At 42.2% G+C, this 17,191-nt stretch overlaps 1 protein-coding gene across 7 annotated transcripts in view; it reads right to left on the minus strand.

The window, feature by feature from the left end:
• NGF (nerve growth factor) overlaps positions 1 to 17,191 on the minus strand; it is a 172,254-nt gene that overhangs the window by 20,275 nt on the left and 134,788 nt on the right. For all 7 annotated transcript variants that reach the window (XM_073615671.1, XM_073615672.1, XM_073615670.1 and 4 more), the window contains one exon: positions 7,987 to 8,113. Coding sequence is in view for 1 of the 7 variants with exons in the window: in XM_073615673.1 (XP_073471774.1) it covers positions 7,987 to 8,113 (127 nt within the window). In the remaining 6 variants the exon portion in view is untranslated. The remainder of the gene's footprint in view (positions 1 to 7,986; positions 8,114 to 17,191) is intronic.

The following is a 17,191-nucleotide window of genomic DNA, read 5'->3' on the forward strand; positions in this document are numbered from 1 at the left end:
ATACCACATGTGTGGGACTTTTTGGGACCCTAGCCGCATACGGGGCCCCGAAAACCAATCACTGCCTTCAGGATTTCTAAGGGCGTACATTTTTGATTTTACTCCTCACTACCTATCACAGTTTTGAAGGCCATAAAATGCCCAGATGGCACAAACCCCCCCCCAAATGACCCCATTTTGGAAAGTAGACACCCCAAGCTATTTGCTGAGAGGCATGTTGAGTCCATGGAATATTTTATATTTTGACACAAGTTGCATGAAAGTGACAATTTATTTATTTATTTTTTTTTTTTGCACAAAGTTGTCACTAAATGATATATTGCTCACACAGGTCATGGGCATATGTGGAATTGCACCCCAAAATACATTCTGCTGCTTCTCTTGAGTACGGGGATACCACATGTGTGGGACTTTTTAGGAGCCTAGCCGCGTACGGGCCCCTGAAAACCAATCACCGCCTTCAGGATTTCTAAGGGTGTACATTTTTTATTTCACTCTTCACTGCCTATCACAGTTTCAGAGGTCATGGAATGCCCAGGTGGCACAAACCCCCCCAAATGACCCCATTTTGGAAAGTAGACACCCCAAGCTATTTGCTGAGAGGCATGGTGAGTATTTTGCAGCTCTCATTTGTTTTTGAAAATGAAGAAAGACAAAAAAATAAATTTTTTTTTTCTTTTTTTTAATTTTCAAAACTTTGTGACAAAAAGTGAGGTCTGCAAAATACTCACTATACCGCTCAGCAAATAGCTTTGGGTGTCTACTTTCCAAAATGCGGTCATTTGGGGGGGGTTTGTGCCACCTGGGCATTCCATGGCCTCCGAGACTGTGATAGGCAGTGAAGAGTGAAATCAAAAATTTACGCCCTTAGAAAGCCTGAAGGCGGTGCTTGGTTTTTGGGGTCCCATACGCGGCTAGGCTCCCAAAAAGTCTCACACGTGTGGTATCCCCGTACTCAGGAGAAGCAACAGAATGTATTTTGGGGTGTAATTTCACATATTCCCATGGCATGTTTGAGCAATATATCATTTAGTGACAACTTTGTGCAAAAAAAAAAAAAAAATTTGTCTCTTTCCCGCAACTTGTGTCATAATATAAAATATTCCATGGACTCGACATGCCTCTCAGCAAATAGCTTGGGGTGTCTACTTTCCAAAATGGGGTCATTTGGGGGGGGTTTGAACCTGGCATTTGTCCTGGCATTTTATGCACAACATTTAGAAGCTTATGTCACACATCACCCACTCTTCTAACCACTTGAAGACAAAGCCCTTTCTGACACTTTTTGATTACATGAAAAAATTATTTTTTTTTGCAAGAAAATTACTTTGAACCCCCACACATTATATATTTTTTTAAAGCAAATGCCCTACAGATTAAAATGGTGGGTGTTTCATTTTTTTTTTTCACACAGTATTTGCGCAGCGATTTTTCAAACGCATTTTTTGGGGAAAAAACACACTTTTTTACATTTTAATGCACTAAAACACACTATATTGCCCAAATGTTTGATGAAATAAAAAAGATGATCTTAGGCCGAGTACATGGATACCAAACATGACATGCTTTACAATTGCGCACAAACGTGCAGTGGCAACAAAATAAATACATTTTTAAAAGCCTTTAAAAGCCTTTACAGGTTACCACTTTAGATTTACAGAGGAGGTCTACTGCTAAAATTACTGCCCTCGATCTGACCATCGCGGTGATACCTCACATGCATGGTGCAATTGCTGTTTACATTTGACGCCAGACCGACGCTTGCGTTCGCCTTAGCGCGAGAGCAGGGGGGACAGGGGTGCTTTTTTTTTTTTTTTTTTTTTTTTTTTTCTTTATTATTCTTTTGCTTTTTTATCTTATTTTAAAACTGTTCCTTTCATTTTTTTTTTTTTTTAATCATTTTTATTGTTATCTCAGGGAATGTAAATATCCCCTATGATAGCAATAGGTAGTGACAGGTACTCTTTTTTGAAAAAATTGGGGTCTATTAGACCCTAGATTTCTCCTCTGCCCTCAAAGCATCTGACCACACCAAGATCGGTGTGATAAAATGCTTCCCCAATTTCCCAATGGCGCTATTTACATCCGGCAAAATCTAAGTCATAAAATGCTCGTAGCTTCCGGTTTCTTAGGCCATAGAGATGTTTGGAGCCACTCTGGTCTCTGATCAGCTCTATGGTCAGCTGGCTGAATCACCGGCTGCATTCTCAGGTTCCCTGTTGAGACAGGAGAGCCAGAGAAAAACACGGAAGACGGTGGGGGGGGGGCATTCTCTCCCACTGCTTGTAAAAGCAGTCTAGAGGCTAATTAGCGCTAGGATTGCTTTTACATGAAAGCCGACCACTGGCTGAAAAGAATGATACCAAGATGATACCTAAACCTGCAAGCATCATTCTGGTATAACCACTCAAAGTCGTGAATGGTGTACCTGAAGACAAAAAAATGGTTAACAATAAAGCACAGTAAACGGTAAAGTATAAAAAATTGCATACCTGAAAAGCAAACATGATAAAACATAATAACAATAAAACATTGCATTTGGGGGGGGTTTGAACCTGGCATTTGTCCTGGCATTTTATGCACAACATTTAGAAGCTTATGTCACACATCACCCACTCTTCTAACCACTTGAAGACAAAGCCCTTTCTGACACTTTTTGATTACATGAAAAAATTATTTTTTTTTGCAAGAAAATTACTTTGAACCCCCACACATTATATATTTTTTTAAAGCAAATGCCCTACAGATTAAAATGGTGGGTGTTTCATTTTTTTTTTTCACACAGTATTTGCGCAGCGATTTTTCAAACGCATTTTTTGGGGAAAAAACACACTTTTTTACATTTTAATGCACTAAAACACACTATATTGCCCAAATGTTTGATGAAATAAAAAAGATGATCTTAGGCCGAGTACATGGATACCAAACATGACATGCTTTACAATTGCGCACAAACGTGCAGTGGCAACAAAATAAATACATTTTTAAAAGCCTTTAAAAGCCTTTACAGGTTACCACTTTAGATTTACAGAGGAGGTCTACTGCTAAAATTACTGCCCTCGATCTGACCATCGCGGTGATACCTCACATGCATGGTGCAATTGCTGTTTACATTTGACGCCAGACCGACGCTTGCGTTCGCCTTAGCGCGAGAGCAGGGGGGACAGGGGTGCTTTTTTTTTTTTTTTTTTTTTTTTTTTTTCTTTATTATTTTTTTGCTTTTTTATCTTATTTTAAAACTGTTCCTTTCATTTTTTTTTTTTTTAATCATTTTTATTGTTATCTCAGGGAATGTAAATATCCCCTATGATAGCAATAGGTAGTGACAGGTACTCTTTTTTGAAAAAATTGGGGTCTATTAGACCCTAGATTTCTCCTCTGCCCTCAAAGCATCTGACCACACCAAGATCGGTGTGATAAAATGCTTCCCCAATTTCCCAATGGCGCTATTTACATCCGGCAAAATCTAAATCATAAAATGCTCGTAGCTTCCGGTTTCTTAGGCCATAGAGATGTTTGGAGCCACTCTGGTCTCTGATCAGCTCTATGGTCAGCTGGCTGAATCACCGGCTGCATTCTCAGGTTCCCTGTTGAGACAGGAGAGCCAGAGAAAAACACGGAAGACGGTGGGGGGGGGGGCATTCTCTCCCACTGCTTGTAAAAGCAGTCTAGAGGCTAATTAGCCGCTAGGATTGCTTTTACATGAAAGCCGACCACTGGCTGAAAAGAATGATACCAAGATGATACCTAAACCTGCAAGCATCATTCTGGTATAACCACTCAAAGTCGTGAATGGTGTACCTGAAGACAAAAAAATGGTTAACAATAAAGCACAGTAAACGGTAAAGTATAAAAAATTGCATACCTGAAAAGCAAACATGATAAAACATAATAACAATAAAACATTGCAGAATAGAATACAGTAAAAAAGAGCAGAACAATAGAGAGAATAGAGAGAGAGGGAATAGAGAGAGAACAATAAAACGACAACTATTATTTTTTATTTTATATTTTTGTTTGTGTTTTTTTTTTTTTTTTTACACTTTTTTGTAACTGTAACTTTTATAACTGTAACCGGTTCCAGGTTCGGGTCTCTCAAAATGCGATGGCATCTTGGGAGACCCTGTGAAAGTGTGTCCTAGTCTGTGCAATGCTGTACCCTACGCTAATACTGAACTAGTGAATGGTAGCGTTCAAAACATTCACCAATGCAAAGACCAGGATTGACAGGAGGGACAATAATAGCGGGTGTCACGTCTATATCCGCGTTTGCTGCAGACACAACATCTTTTTTGGGGGGTTCGTTGGGTAGGGGTACTCGGGAGGACATAAAAATGCCTCTCATGCAGCCGACTGCATTTGGTTGGGGATGTGAATGGGGGAAGTACGGGCGCTGCAGAAGTGGTGGGTTCCCAATTAGTAGGATTGGCGAATGCAGCAGGAAGGGCATTATGGGCACGACGGGCCTGTGTTTGTCTTTTTGGTGGCAGTGGGACACTATTTGTGCTTGCCACCTCACCAGCTTGAACTGCACTTATGGGACTCGCCATGTCACCAAGTGTTACTGCAGTGCTGGTTTGACTACGACCGGGGTGTACTAGGCCGCTGGTGCTTGCCAGTTCACCAAAACGCTACAAAAAAAACTGTTAGCGATCGCAGGGATCAGGCCTGACTCTGCGAATGCTGCAGTTATGCGTTTAGTGTTTTGTAAGTGACAGTGATCGATCGATACTGCACTTGGGTGGGCTGGGCTGGGCCGGGCGGAGGGGCAAAACGCAGGTGCTAGCAGGTATCTGGGCTGATTCCACTAACACTGCGTTTTTGGGAACCCTAAACTGCTGGGGACGCCAGTATAGATCTGATCGGATCAGATATTGATCAGTTCAGATACTATACCGCTAAGGGAGGTGTACGGTGCGTGCGTGGGTGTTAGCGCGACCGGCGCTAACCTGACGCTGCCTGGGGCTGGTGCTTGCCAGTTCACCAAAACGCTACCAAAAAAACTGTTAGCGATCGCAGGGATCAGGCCTGACTCTGCGAACGCTGCAGTTATGCGTTTAGTGTTTTGTAAGTGACAGTGATCGATCGATACTGCACTTGGGTGGGCTGGGCTGGGCTGGGCCGGGCGGAGGGGCAAAACGCTGGTGCTAGCAGGTATCTGGGCTGATCCCGCTAACACTGCGTTTTTGGGAACCCTAAACTGCTGGGGACGCTAGTATAGATCTGAACGGATCAGATATTGATCCGATCAGATACTATACCACTAAGGGAGGATACGGTGCGTGCGTGGGTGTTAGCGCGACTGGCGCTAACCTGACGCTGCCTGGGGCTGGTGCTTGCCAGTTCACCAAAACGCTACCAAAAAAACTGTTAGCGATCGCAGGGATCAGGCCTGACTCTGCGAACGCTGCAGTTATGCGTTTAGTGTTTTGTAAGTGACAGTGATCGATCGATACTGCACTTGGGTGGGCTGGGCTGGCCCGGGCGGAGGGGCAAAACGCTGGTGCTAGCAGGTATCTGGGCTGATCCCGCTAACACTGCGTTTTTGGGAACCCTAAACTGCTGGGGACGCTAGTATAGATCTGAACGGATCAGATATTGATGCGATCAGATACTATACCACTAAGGGAGGCGTATGCTGCGTGCGTGGGTGTTAGCGGTACTGGCGCTAATCTGACGCTGCCTGGGGCGACGCATATCACCGCCGGGCGATCAGGGAGCTAAACCTTTATTCGGTAATAAACGGCGGGTGCCCTGACACTAAAAAAAATAAACGAACTAACCAGCGTCACCCGTAACGGTTATACGGTGATCAGTGGTGAAAGGGTTAACAAGGGGGCAATCAAGGGGTTAAAACATTTATTAGATAGTATATGGGGGTCCATGTCGCTATAAAACGCTGACGGCGAACCTAAATATTTACGTCCCTAACTAGCGTCACCAGCGACACTAATACAGCGATCAGAAAAATGATCGCTTAGCGACACTGGTGACAGGGGGTGATCAAGGGGTTAAAACTTTATTAGGGGGGGTTAGGGGGGTATCCTAGACCTAAAGGGGGCCTAACACTCACTGCCCTAACACTGTAACTGTCACAAACTGACACCAATACAGTAATCAGAAAAAAAGAAAAAAAAAAAAAAAAAAACCTGCTTGGTGTCAGTTTGTGACAGGGGGGGGGGTGATTGGGGGGGTATCGGGGGGCGATCGGGGGGGGGGATCGGGGTGTTTTGTGTGCCTGGCATGTTCTACTGTGTGTGTGTGTGTTGGTGCACTCACATACCTGTCTTCTCTCCTCGGGCCGGAACGGAAATTACCGAGCCGAGGAGAGATGACATCATTTCCTCTGCCTCTGTGTACAATACAGAGGCAGGGAAATGATCCCATTGGCTGGGAGCGATCGCGAGGGGGGGGCCACGAATGGATGGCCTCCCCCTCACCACCGATCGCCGGGGGAGATTTGCCGACTGCCGCAGGCACCGGGGGGGGGTCCGATCGGACCCCCCACCCGCGGGCAGGCAAGGACGTACCTGTAAGTCCTTTTGCCTGCCCGTGCTGCTCTGTCGACGTACATCGTCGTGCGGCGGTCGGCAAGTGGTTAACAAACTTGTTGCAGATTCCTATTTTTTGTTATTCTGTAGAAATCACTGTGTGTTTCTCTGTCCCCATGTACTGAGTGAGTCTAATGGGAGTGGTTTCATGATTATCAATCAGCTGTGCACCTACAGAGCACTAATGAGGACAATTGCAGGGCCTGCATCCCTTTAGACGTGTTCCTATTGGGAGTATCTCACAAAAAATTACATTTTTGTTGCAGGGGATGCCTGAAATCTGACTTGTACCTTAGTGTAGACTTCTGGGAAAATCAGTGAGCCAATCACACAAGCAGGAAATTATGTTTCTGGAGGACGCTCTGTACACATTCTGTGTACAGAACATCTCCAGGTAGCCATATTGCATTGCATTTTTAGAAAATTACAGCGGCTGCAGATTGAAAAGGAAAGGTATTATTTAATAACATTCAATTACAATATGACCTGTGTCGCAATTGTATACGCTATATTATTTTTTCTTTATTTGCTATTTTTTCCTAATGAAAGTGGAGTTACCCTTTAAGGCTAAAAAAAATAAAAATAAACCTTACAATTAAAAAATGAATCAAATTTCAAATTGTGCTTGTAGTCCTCAGCAAAACAAAATAAAAGTATGCACAAAAACTCTATTTCCCTCCTACTTACTTAAGTCATGCAATGCAAACTGACATTTCCCAATGAATTTCTAAAATGAATAGGATACAAATTGTTCCAAATTGCTCCAAAGAAAAAGGTGATGTGTAAGCAACATTTAAAACTGCTCTTAACAGATTACAAACAGATATTATGCTCAGAGATCCATTGATCCCTGCTATACATAGAAGTCCATGCTTGTCAATCACTGAGCTCATATCATGTTATCCTTACTGAAAAAAAAAAAGGGGGGGGGGGCTACAGAAAGTAGTGCTATTAATGGAGACTTGTCATTTGCACAGAATTAAATTATATAAAACTTTAACATTGAATTTTATGTTGGAGAAAGTAATAACATTTTTTTTTTGTTACTGCCAGTAAAATTAAGCAAAATTCTGCAGTCCAAAATGTCTTTATCAGAGTATTAACATTCTGTATATATATATATATATATATATATATATATATATATATATATATATATATATATATATATATATATATATATATATATATAAAATCTTGAAAGACATCACATCACCAGGCATTGGCCCAATATAGGATTTTCCTCATAACAGATAAAGCCACAATTTCATGATCTTTCACTGACTTATCATAGAGACTGTATAATAATATAACAGGGTGTTTATGTATTTTGAATAAGACCACTTTAGAATGTGAAATAAATGAGAAGGATATAAAAATCATTGCTGTAAATTAGTTATACTGCTTTCAGGTCATTGTGTACCATATGACGTACCTTTGGGTGTACAGAATGGAAAGCTGCTCTGTCCCAGAGGCCTTTATTGCGTCCAAACGCTGTGCTGAGTTGAGGCCCAGCATACCATCTGTACAAGGGACAGTCTTAGTGATGTAGTGGAGTTTTGCTGTTGAGAGGAAACAAAAAAATGACAGTGAATACCTAACAAAATATTATTGCCATTCAGCCTTATATAGAAATCATCAAGTGAAATTACGTATAATCATTAATCACTTCCATGCTGACTGGCAAATTTAACAATTATGTACAGGATTACAGGATTGTTCTCTGTTTAGTCACACAAACCTGATGATTCACTGATGATTAGTCTAGCCATTTCAATAAAGTACAGCAATGTACATCAGTGGTATGTTACATAGTAGAATGTAGAATGCAGAAACTTAACAACCAGTCAAGCAAGAGAATCTGACATTTATTCTGATGAAGGCCAATTTATATTCTATTCAGATGCAGAAAGGGGTTGTATATAAATGATCTGGGTGGCTGTAAAGCTGCCTGACCACTTGCACAGCCCGCTTCCACCCACTCAACTGCCCAACATAGAGAGTATTGGCAGGTGGAACTAAAAGAGACCAGCGAACATCCATTCACTGTTTTCCCCTCTGGTGAATTAACATGGAAGTGATGTGTATTATTTCACTCTCAGCTGTCATTTTCCCCAGCTGTGGCCAGGTTAGAAGCTAATGGAGCACAATCTGTTTGTGTGCACTAAAATAACCTTTAGTGTATTTTTTCTTTAAACATTTGCATGTCCTGAACATGTGCACTATCATAAAATTAGAACAAAGAAATGTTTTTCTCCAAAACCTTTGTTTCAGAAAATACATACTGTTTGTATATACTGGTAGAAACATTGTTAACATAACTAAAGAGAAAAGATTTTATATATATATATATATATATATATATATATATATATATATATATATATATATATATATATATATACCTTGGATCGGTATCCTGAGATGGGATCGCTTGTATATCGTCCATGTTTCCAATCGATGTCCGTGTGGATGGTTATGGACGTTCCCCTGATGAAGTCACGTGTTGTGGTGAAACGTGCGTAGGGATTGGCTGGAAGTCTGAGAGACAGGAAGTGATGCAAGGAGTGTGTTTGACACATGGATACACACAGATAAGCTTGTTTTTATCTTTTTAAATGTAAGAGGCATTTCTAATAAACTGTATTATCTTTATATATTACACTATGGGAGGCTTGTTTTCTTATTTCTTTTAATGGCGAATATTAAACATCCATAACGGAACCACAAGATCCTAAGGCTAACCAAGCTGTCGGCAGGGAGAAGGTTTATTCAGCAGACTGCGAACCATGTCCATAACCATCCACACTGACATCGATAGGAAACATGAACGATATACAGGCGATCCCATCTCAGGATACCGATCTAAGGCTTATTGTTCTCCATCTGGAAGTAAGAGCTCAGAGCATTATATGACTAGTCACAAAGATTAACATCAATTTCACAACATAATTGTTTATTTAGAAGATTCACCAGGATTATGGACACTCGTGATTACAGGCAGTCCCCGAGTTACGAACGGGTTAGGGACTGCCAGTTTGTTCTTAAGTCGGATTTGTTCGTAAGTCAGAAGCGCATGCACAGAACGGCAGAGACGTCATTTTCCGATGTTCTGTCAAGTAGCCGCGCATGCGCAGACATCGTTTTCCGCTGTTTTCCGATGTGCCCGCTGTCAAAGTGGCCGCGCATGCGCAGAACATCAGGCCGCCTCCCGTTTGTAAGTAGGAGTCGTTCGCAAGTCGGAGGTTCATAACTCGGGGACCTCCTGTATTGTCACTAATTTATCACTTTGATTTGGACTTTTTTTGAGGTATACACACTCATTTTGGATTTCAAATAATACTTAGTTACTAATGATTTGGATTATTTCCTCAATATTAATGTGTTAGAAGTCTGCGGGGATCACTGTTATTATTATTTACCCTTTTATGTGTTTAAGTGTACACTTTAGATCTTGCAGCGATTTCACTGACTTCACATTAGTTTATATCATATATTCACTTAATTAGTAGCGCGAAGGACCTCACTTTAAATTTTATATATATATATATATATATATATATATATATTCGTTTTGGATGAAGTGAAGATAAATTGGAAGGGATTGGAGATTCAACATCTCTATTTGTTATGTTTACTGCTATTGGTGAAAGTAAAACACATTTTGGGTTCTTCCTTGCACAGTAATAGAGGGGACATTTTCTAAGGGTGACATTAGTTCTGGTGACAAACTAGGTATTCCCCCACTTTGCAGTTTGGCTAAGGGACAGGAACTGAAAGGAAATCTCCCCAGTGGAACACAGATGACAAAAAACATCTAAAGTTCTAATTTAACAATGTTTTTTAAATTAAAAAAACTGCATTACTTAAAAGAGAAGTATGGGTTTAAAGTGGAACTCTTTCAAACAACATTGACTATTTTTAATTCTTATGCTGCTAGCTTTAGTAAATATATAAGAAAGTATATTATATTTACTTGTTTCAAGCTTTTTTTTCCTTTCCTTAGGTTACTTCCTGGTTTCCATGCATAGTCAAATAATGTCATACATCCCAGGAGTCATCAGGAGGGGAGGAGGGGTTTTCTCAGCAAAGCACACACCGACGCATGCATGCTTGACTTAAGGGCAGATGGATTCCAGGAAGTAAATGCTACATGAATCATTTGCCCTTAGTCAAGATGGAATCGGTCAGAAATAGTGGGGGGCATTTTTCAAAGTGATTTCTCAACAAAAAAAAGCATGAAGACATTGATGGATGGTGGAGTTTGCTTTAAATATTAAAATTAATTAAATAGTGTTTTTGGTTTGTAATGCTCAGATACAGTGAAGATCCTCTTTAAGGAAAAAAAAATACTGACCTAGGTGGATGCAGCATTGATCTAATGCTGCATCTGCACCCCGCCACTTCTAAGACTGAGAATTGATCGACCAAAGACCGGTGATCTCTCAGCCTTCACTGAGCAGAGAGCCGGAGACTGTCAATCACTGGCTCTCTGCTCTGCTCCTCCATCGCTCACTGGAGCTCCAGGCTGTGGAGGGGGCGGGAGTGGCTGGCTCAGGATCTTAGCAGCTTACTGAGAAGCTGAGTCAGCTGTCCGTCCAGACATCTGTGTGGCTCCTGGCCATATGGTTGGCATCTTTCAGAGCCTGGAGCAGCTCTGTGACGTCAGCTGACAGAGGGCTTTAGTCCATTTTCGGCTGTAAACGGGTCACAGGCGTGTAGAATGAACTGCATTCCAGTAGGAGAAGTGCAGCCAAAAAAACTTTGACCATACTTCTTTTTTAATGTTTTCTTCCCATCTGCCTGAAATTTAGCTTCAAAGGACATTTTAGCCAAGTAGTTTGGTATTTAGAATGATAAAAACCTACACCATTATTGGCATAGAATATTTGGTGATCTTATAGTAAAGAATTACTATAACACTCCAGAAATTTCCCATTACTGATTTAACATGAACTCCTCTATCTACAAGGGCACATGTATGGAAAAAATGCCTCTTGCTATTGCATGTCTTGCAAGGAAAAAAACAGAAGAATTTTAAAACCAACATTTCTGAGAAAAGGCATATGTGACAGCAACTATTAAAAAAAAGCTCCAATAATGGCATATTATGACAGATTTAATCTTGGGACTAATCATGCCCTCCAATAACAAATCTCACTTTTTTTTGTCTAAAAATCTTCATCCTTTGTCTGACACACAACTTGGCTTTGCTACATTCTCTCTATTTTTCTGCAAGATAGTATGACATCTACGTGTCATTCCTGTATTAGATATAAAACACCTGTTTTGCGTTTGGGTGGAGCTAGAAGGAAAATTAATGCAGCAAGTGTTGCCAGACAGCTTGTAGAATAAACAAATGTAAACAATAAAATAGCTAAAGTTTTTAATATTTTACATACGTAAAAATGACAGAATAATTTAGAGTCAAATTTGATTCTATTATGTTTAGCAAAATAAAATAACATAAATAATGACCAAATATTCATTACAGAGGACAGTACGATGTAAGCCACATATCCAATGCACTTTAGGATATAATCCTGGGTGAAATACCAACATATAGCTACCTCTCAAGCTCAAGAGGTTAAAACCATTATATATTGCAGAGATACTTATTAGAGTTGGGGAGTAAAACATCTGGGTGTGGGGTGAGGAGACATAGAAGTGGGGAAAAAGAGAAAGGAAAAGGAAGAGGAAAGAGGAGAGGGGGGGTAGAAATAAGGAAGGGGGGAAAGTTCAGGCGCAGTGTAGGAGGGGAGAGGGTCAGAAGGGAATTGAACAAACCTTGGTGCGACAAACCTGTATGATGGAATCAAGAGTTGTTTCCGGGTCGACAATGGGGTGCCAGCATAGCTTTCAGGAAGTCTGATGTAGAGTAATTAATCCAGATGAGCCATAGGACCTTAAATTTGTCAAAGGTGTCATTGTCTAGGTCTAGCATCTTTTCCATGCGCATGATGTCATTGACATTGAGACGCTTGAGGACAAAGGGGGGGTGATGGTTGTTTTCCAGAATAGGGGAATAAGCTGTCTGGTGGCTGACAAGAAAAAGCGCAGTAAGATGCATTTTTGAGAGCCTATGGAGCCTGGGAGCATGGATAATAAAGCTATCTCTGGGGTGGGTGTCAGTGGTCAATCATATAAGCTGCTATACATGGCAAAAAAGTGGGACCAGAGGGGTTGTATGTCTTTACAGCTCCACCAAATGTGTAAATAGCTACTCTCTGTCGAGCCGCACCTCCAACACAAGGGAGGTACTGATGGAAATATTTTATGTAGAGATTGAGGGTCCCCGTACCATCTGGAGAGGAGTTTAAAGTTTTTTTCCTGGGTATAGCAGGATATAGAGGATTGATGCATGAAGTGGAATTATTTTTGCCAGTTGACTAAAGAGAGTTCCTTTCCCAGGTCCGTAGACCACCTCCTGGTGTAAGAGGGGGGTTGATCGTGTAGCAGTGAGTGTTGTAGTTTGTAGATAGTAGAGAGCAAGTGTCTGGATGTTTCTGAGAGAGAGCACAGCTGTTCATACCCTGTCAGGAATCTGTGGATTTGGGAAGAAGAAAATAAATCAGAGCAGAGGAGGATATACGGAGGGCTGTGACCCAGTTGCCCTGGTCTCTCGTTACAACAGGGCTACCTGAGGTTCACAAATGAACCCGCTACAGGCCAGGTTAAGCATGAATATGGGCCTACCGTATTGGATCCCATTCCCTGAGGTAGTACAAACAATGATGTGAGGGGCGAGGGTCCGTGGATAGAAGCAATGACAGTCATTTTTTGTACCATAAATGTAAGACAGCGGTTGTTAATGGGGAGGAGGAGGAAGAAAGTAAATGTGACTTCTGCCCATAGCCCCAAAGTAGAGTCCAAAGGTCGAGGGTGGAAAGGTCTTGTTCTACCATGGTGGATGCTTTGGGAAAGGGGCGAGGGAACCATTCCAGGATCCTAGACAACAATGCCGCCCTGTGGTATAATTCGAGGTCTGGGAGGCCTTTGAATTTTGGGGTAAGCAGGGTGTGATGGATGCGGTACAGGCCTTGGTGCAGATAAAATGTATGGAAATAGAGCTCAAGGAGTTGAAAAAGCGTTTAGGGGCGATAATAGGTGCCGTCTGGAACAAATAAAGTAGCTTAGGGAGGGTGCCCATTTTGAGCGTATTGATGCGGCCAAACCAGGGCAGTAGGGATGAGTTCCAGGTGTCCAGTTCCTTCTTAAGCCGGGTCAGTAGAGGGAGATAATTAAGGGTATAGAGGTCCGATAGGTTGGAGGGAATCGTTATCCCCAAATAAGAGATGCCTCTGGAGCTCCATTGGAACGGGAAGTTAGCCTTACTCGGTTGAGGGTAGTTGGTGGTAAAGAGATATTAAGGGCTTCTGTCTTAGACATGTTTAATTTGAAGTTACTAAATTCCCCAAACCTGTGGAATTCATGCATCAATAAGGGTAGGGAGGTGTGTGGTTGTTGGATGTAGACCAGAAGATCATCCGCATAAAGTGAAAGTTTTTCTGATGGCTCTAGCCAGGTGCTCTATTACTAGGATAAAGAGTAGGGAAGATAGAGGGCATCCCTGGCGGGTACCTTTAGAAACCTGTAATGGTGTGGGTAAGGAACCAATAACCATGACAGACGCAGAGGGTCCAGAGTATAGTGCCATAACCTTGGACACAAAGGTGGGACCCAGGCCTATCTGTTCTATGGAGAGGCATAATAACTGCCAATTGACCCGGTCAAATGCCTTCTCTGCATCAAATAGGAGGCATGCCTTTAAGTTATGTCGCTAAATGTAGGAAATGAGGTGAAACCCCTCCTGGTCTTTATGAATGATTGAGGGCAGAAGGGTCGAGAGAACTAGAACTTTTGTGAAATGTTTAACGTCCAGGTTGAAGAGCGAAATCGGCCGATAACTATTACACTGAGAGGGATCCTTGCCTGACTTGGGTATGACAGATGTTAGTGGATAAAAGGTCACTAGATGGTAAATGGGAATCCTCTATGGAGTTGAATGCCACTGAGAGCAACGGGGTGAGGGGCTGGGCAAACGAGTTGTAGAACCTAGGGGAAAACTTGTCTGGGTCCGGGCATTTTCCAGATTTTGCCCTTTTATAGCATTTAGGAATTCCTCTACCGTTAGAGGGTTGTCTAGGTCAGCTGACTCTTTGGCATCTATCTGTGCTAGGGCCGTCTCTGATATGTAATCCTTCATACTGGAAAGATGTGGGTCTCCCGTGTGGGTTTGGTTAGTCCGCGGGGGCAGGTTATATAGCTGAGGAAATACCCTGAGTTTTGCATATCTTTCGCTGGTCGGTGGTGCTGGATGTGTTGGATGGGTCGGCATGGTGGGCAGGGGTGGAAGACCCACGCCAGGTGTTGCCCACATTTGTTGGCTAAAGTGTAATGCCGGTTACGTCCCTTGTCTATGGCTATGAGGGAGTGGGAATCTGGTACACGGAGTAATTCCCGACGGGCGTTAGAGAGGTCAACATAGGTTATGGGGTCTGGGTCCTGTTTATGTGCGTGTTCGAGTGTAGTTATAGTCTATAGTAGTTGGGTTATGTCAGCGGATCTGGCCTTCTTTAGGCGGGAGCCATGTTGTATGAATGTCCCCTGGAGTATGCATGTTAAGGTTTCCCATTTAGTGAGGGAGCTGGTGTTGTCGGACCGGTGGTCCTGGATAAAGTCACGGATCGTCTGTTCAATCGCTGCTACGCATGGAGACAAATTGTCGTTCAGGCGCCATGAAAATGTTTTACAGGATTTAGGGAGATGGGCTGGGCTTAAGTGTGTGGGGGCATGGTCAGACCACAATATGTTGCCAAAGGATGCCTTAGGTAGGATATCCAATAAGGATTGGGAGACTAGGAAATAGTTGTTAAGACTATAAGAGTTGTGGGCTATGGAGTAACAGCTGTAGTCTCTCTCAAATGGGTGTTGCACTCGCCAGACATCCACCAGTTGAGCGGAATGCAGGAGTGATTTGATGTGTGTGAGAGTGAAGTGGGGGATGGAGGACTTATCCGAGGAAGTGTCCACGGCCGGAGAAAGGGTCACATTGAGGTCTCCACCTAGAATGAAACAGGGAATGCCAAAGGAGAGCAATTTGTTCAGAACCATGGACAGGAAGCTCCCCTGGTCTTGGTTTGGTCCATACACGTTAGCCACTGTTAAAATAGAGGAGTTAGATTTTAACTTGAGAAAAAGAAAATGACCTAGGGGGTCAATAAGAGAGTCTAGAACCTCTGGATGGAATGATTTATGGAAGGCTATAGACACCCCTTTTGACTTGGCCTGTGGGTTTGTTCTGTGATGCCACTGGAAGTAGTAGTGATTATTAAGGGTCAGGACAGCTGTGACCCTAAAGTGGGTCTTCTGCAGAAGCAAAATTTGAGTCCTGGCTTTGATGTGGTATATTTGGCTTCTTACCACTATACCACTTCAAAGTCCTGGCTTTGAAGTGGTATATTTGGCTTCTTTTCTCGGGAGTATTGAAACCCCTACAGTTAAAGGATGATAAAGTTATATGATCATGTGACAGCATGGTAATATCGAGAGGAGAGGACACTAAAATTCCAAATAGTAGCTAAAACTGAGCTGTATTTGCACCAAGGTCTGCCCAATAGGGAGGAAAAAGAGGGAGGTAACGGGGGATGTGGAGGGGAAGGAGAGAACAGAATAAGGAGAGAGGAGGAGGCGAGAGCAGGAGGGGTAGGCGGGATCCATCTCCAGAACAGAAGAGAATAAAGAATTAGAGTAGTAGGAGATGGGAACCACCATTGAAGAAAAAAAATAAAAAAAATAACAGGCCACTAGGTGGCAGCAATAAACCATTGAGTAAATAACGACATTGCTAAAATGCAGAACTGACTAGTAAATGTACAGTGCACACACATGCAGTATCGGTCCTAAGGGGGGGTAGTTGTGGTAAGCACACAAAGTGCATCCTGGTCCCGGGGTCCATGGGGGTATAGTAAACGAATGCTAAACTGGAAATAACAATCATCAAAGATTTTACATAGCTTAATAGGAACTATAAGGCACAGATGTACAAGATAAAACAAGTAATCTTACACACTGTTCTTGGGTCTGCTCAGGGGAAGCTGGGGAATTCTGTGGGATGTAAGATGAGATTAGTGGCACGAGGAGGGGAATAACCTATACCGTCAGAGTCGGTACTACAGTGTGCAAGAAGACCCCTGTACATCCGGATATATATTTCAAAAACAAAACAGGTAAAAATAGTGCAAAAAAGGAGCCTAAAAGGATAGAAAAAAAATTTGAAAAACATAACATAGATAGTATGTAGTAAATAAAAATGCCGCGCTGGAAAAAATATTATGTAAAAGGAAGCAGCAGTAAACAGTGCAACAACACAAAAAGTTCAATATTAAATTATAAACTGCGCTAGAAGTCCAATGAATTGCTTTAAATATATATCTTGAAATAAATTGAGAATCCAAATTAATCCTCAAAGGAAAGCACTCCGGATCACCAAAACACTTCCATGTGCACAAATTTAGTTAGCAGTCCAAATGTAGAACCCAAGTTTCCCTTACCAGGACCTGCCCCATTGAGAACGTCCGCTTGATGACGAAACGCGTCTGGGTACGCACGCAGTGACGCTACCACGTGACCAGAGAAGG

The sequence above is a fragment of the Aquarana catesbeiana genome, linkage group LG02, assembly GCF_042186555.1.
Source record: "Aquarana catesbeiana isolate 2022-GZ linkage group LG02, ASM4218655v1, whole genome shotgun sequence".
NCBI lineage: Eukaryota > Metazoa > Chordata > Amphibia > Anura > Ranidae > Aquarana > Aquarana catesbeiana.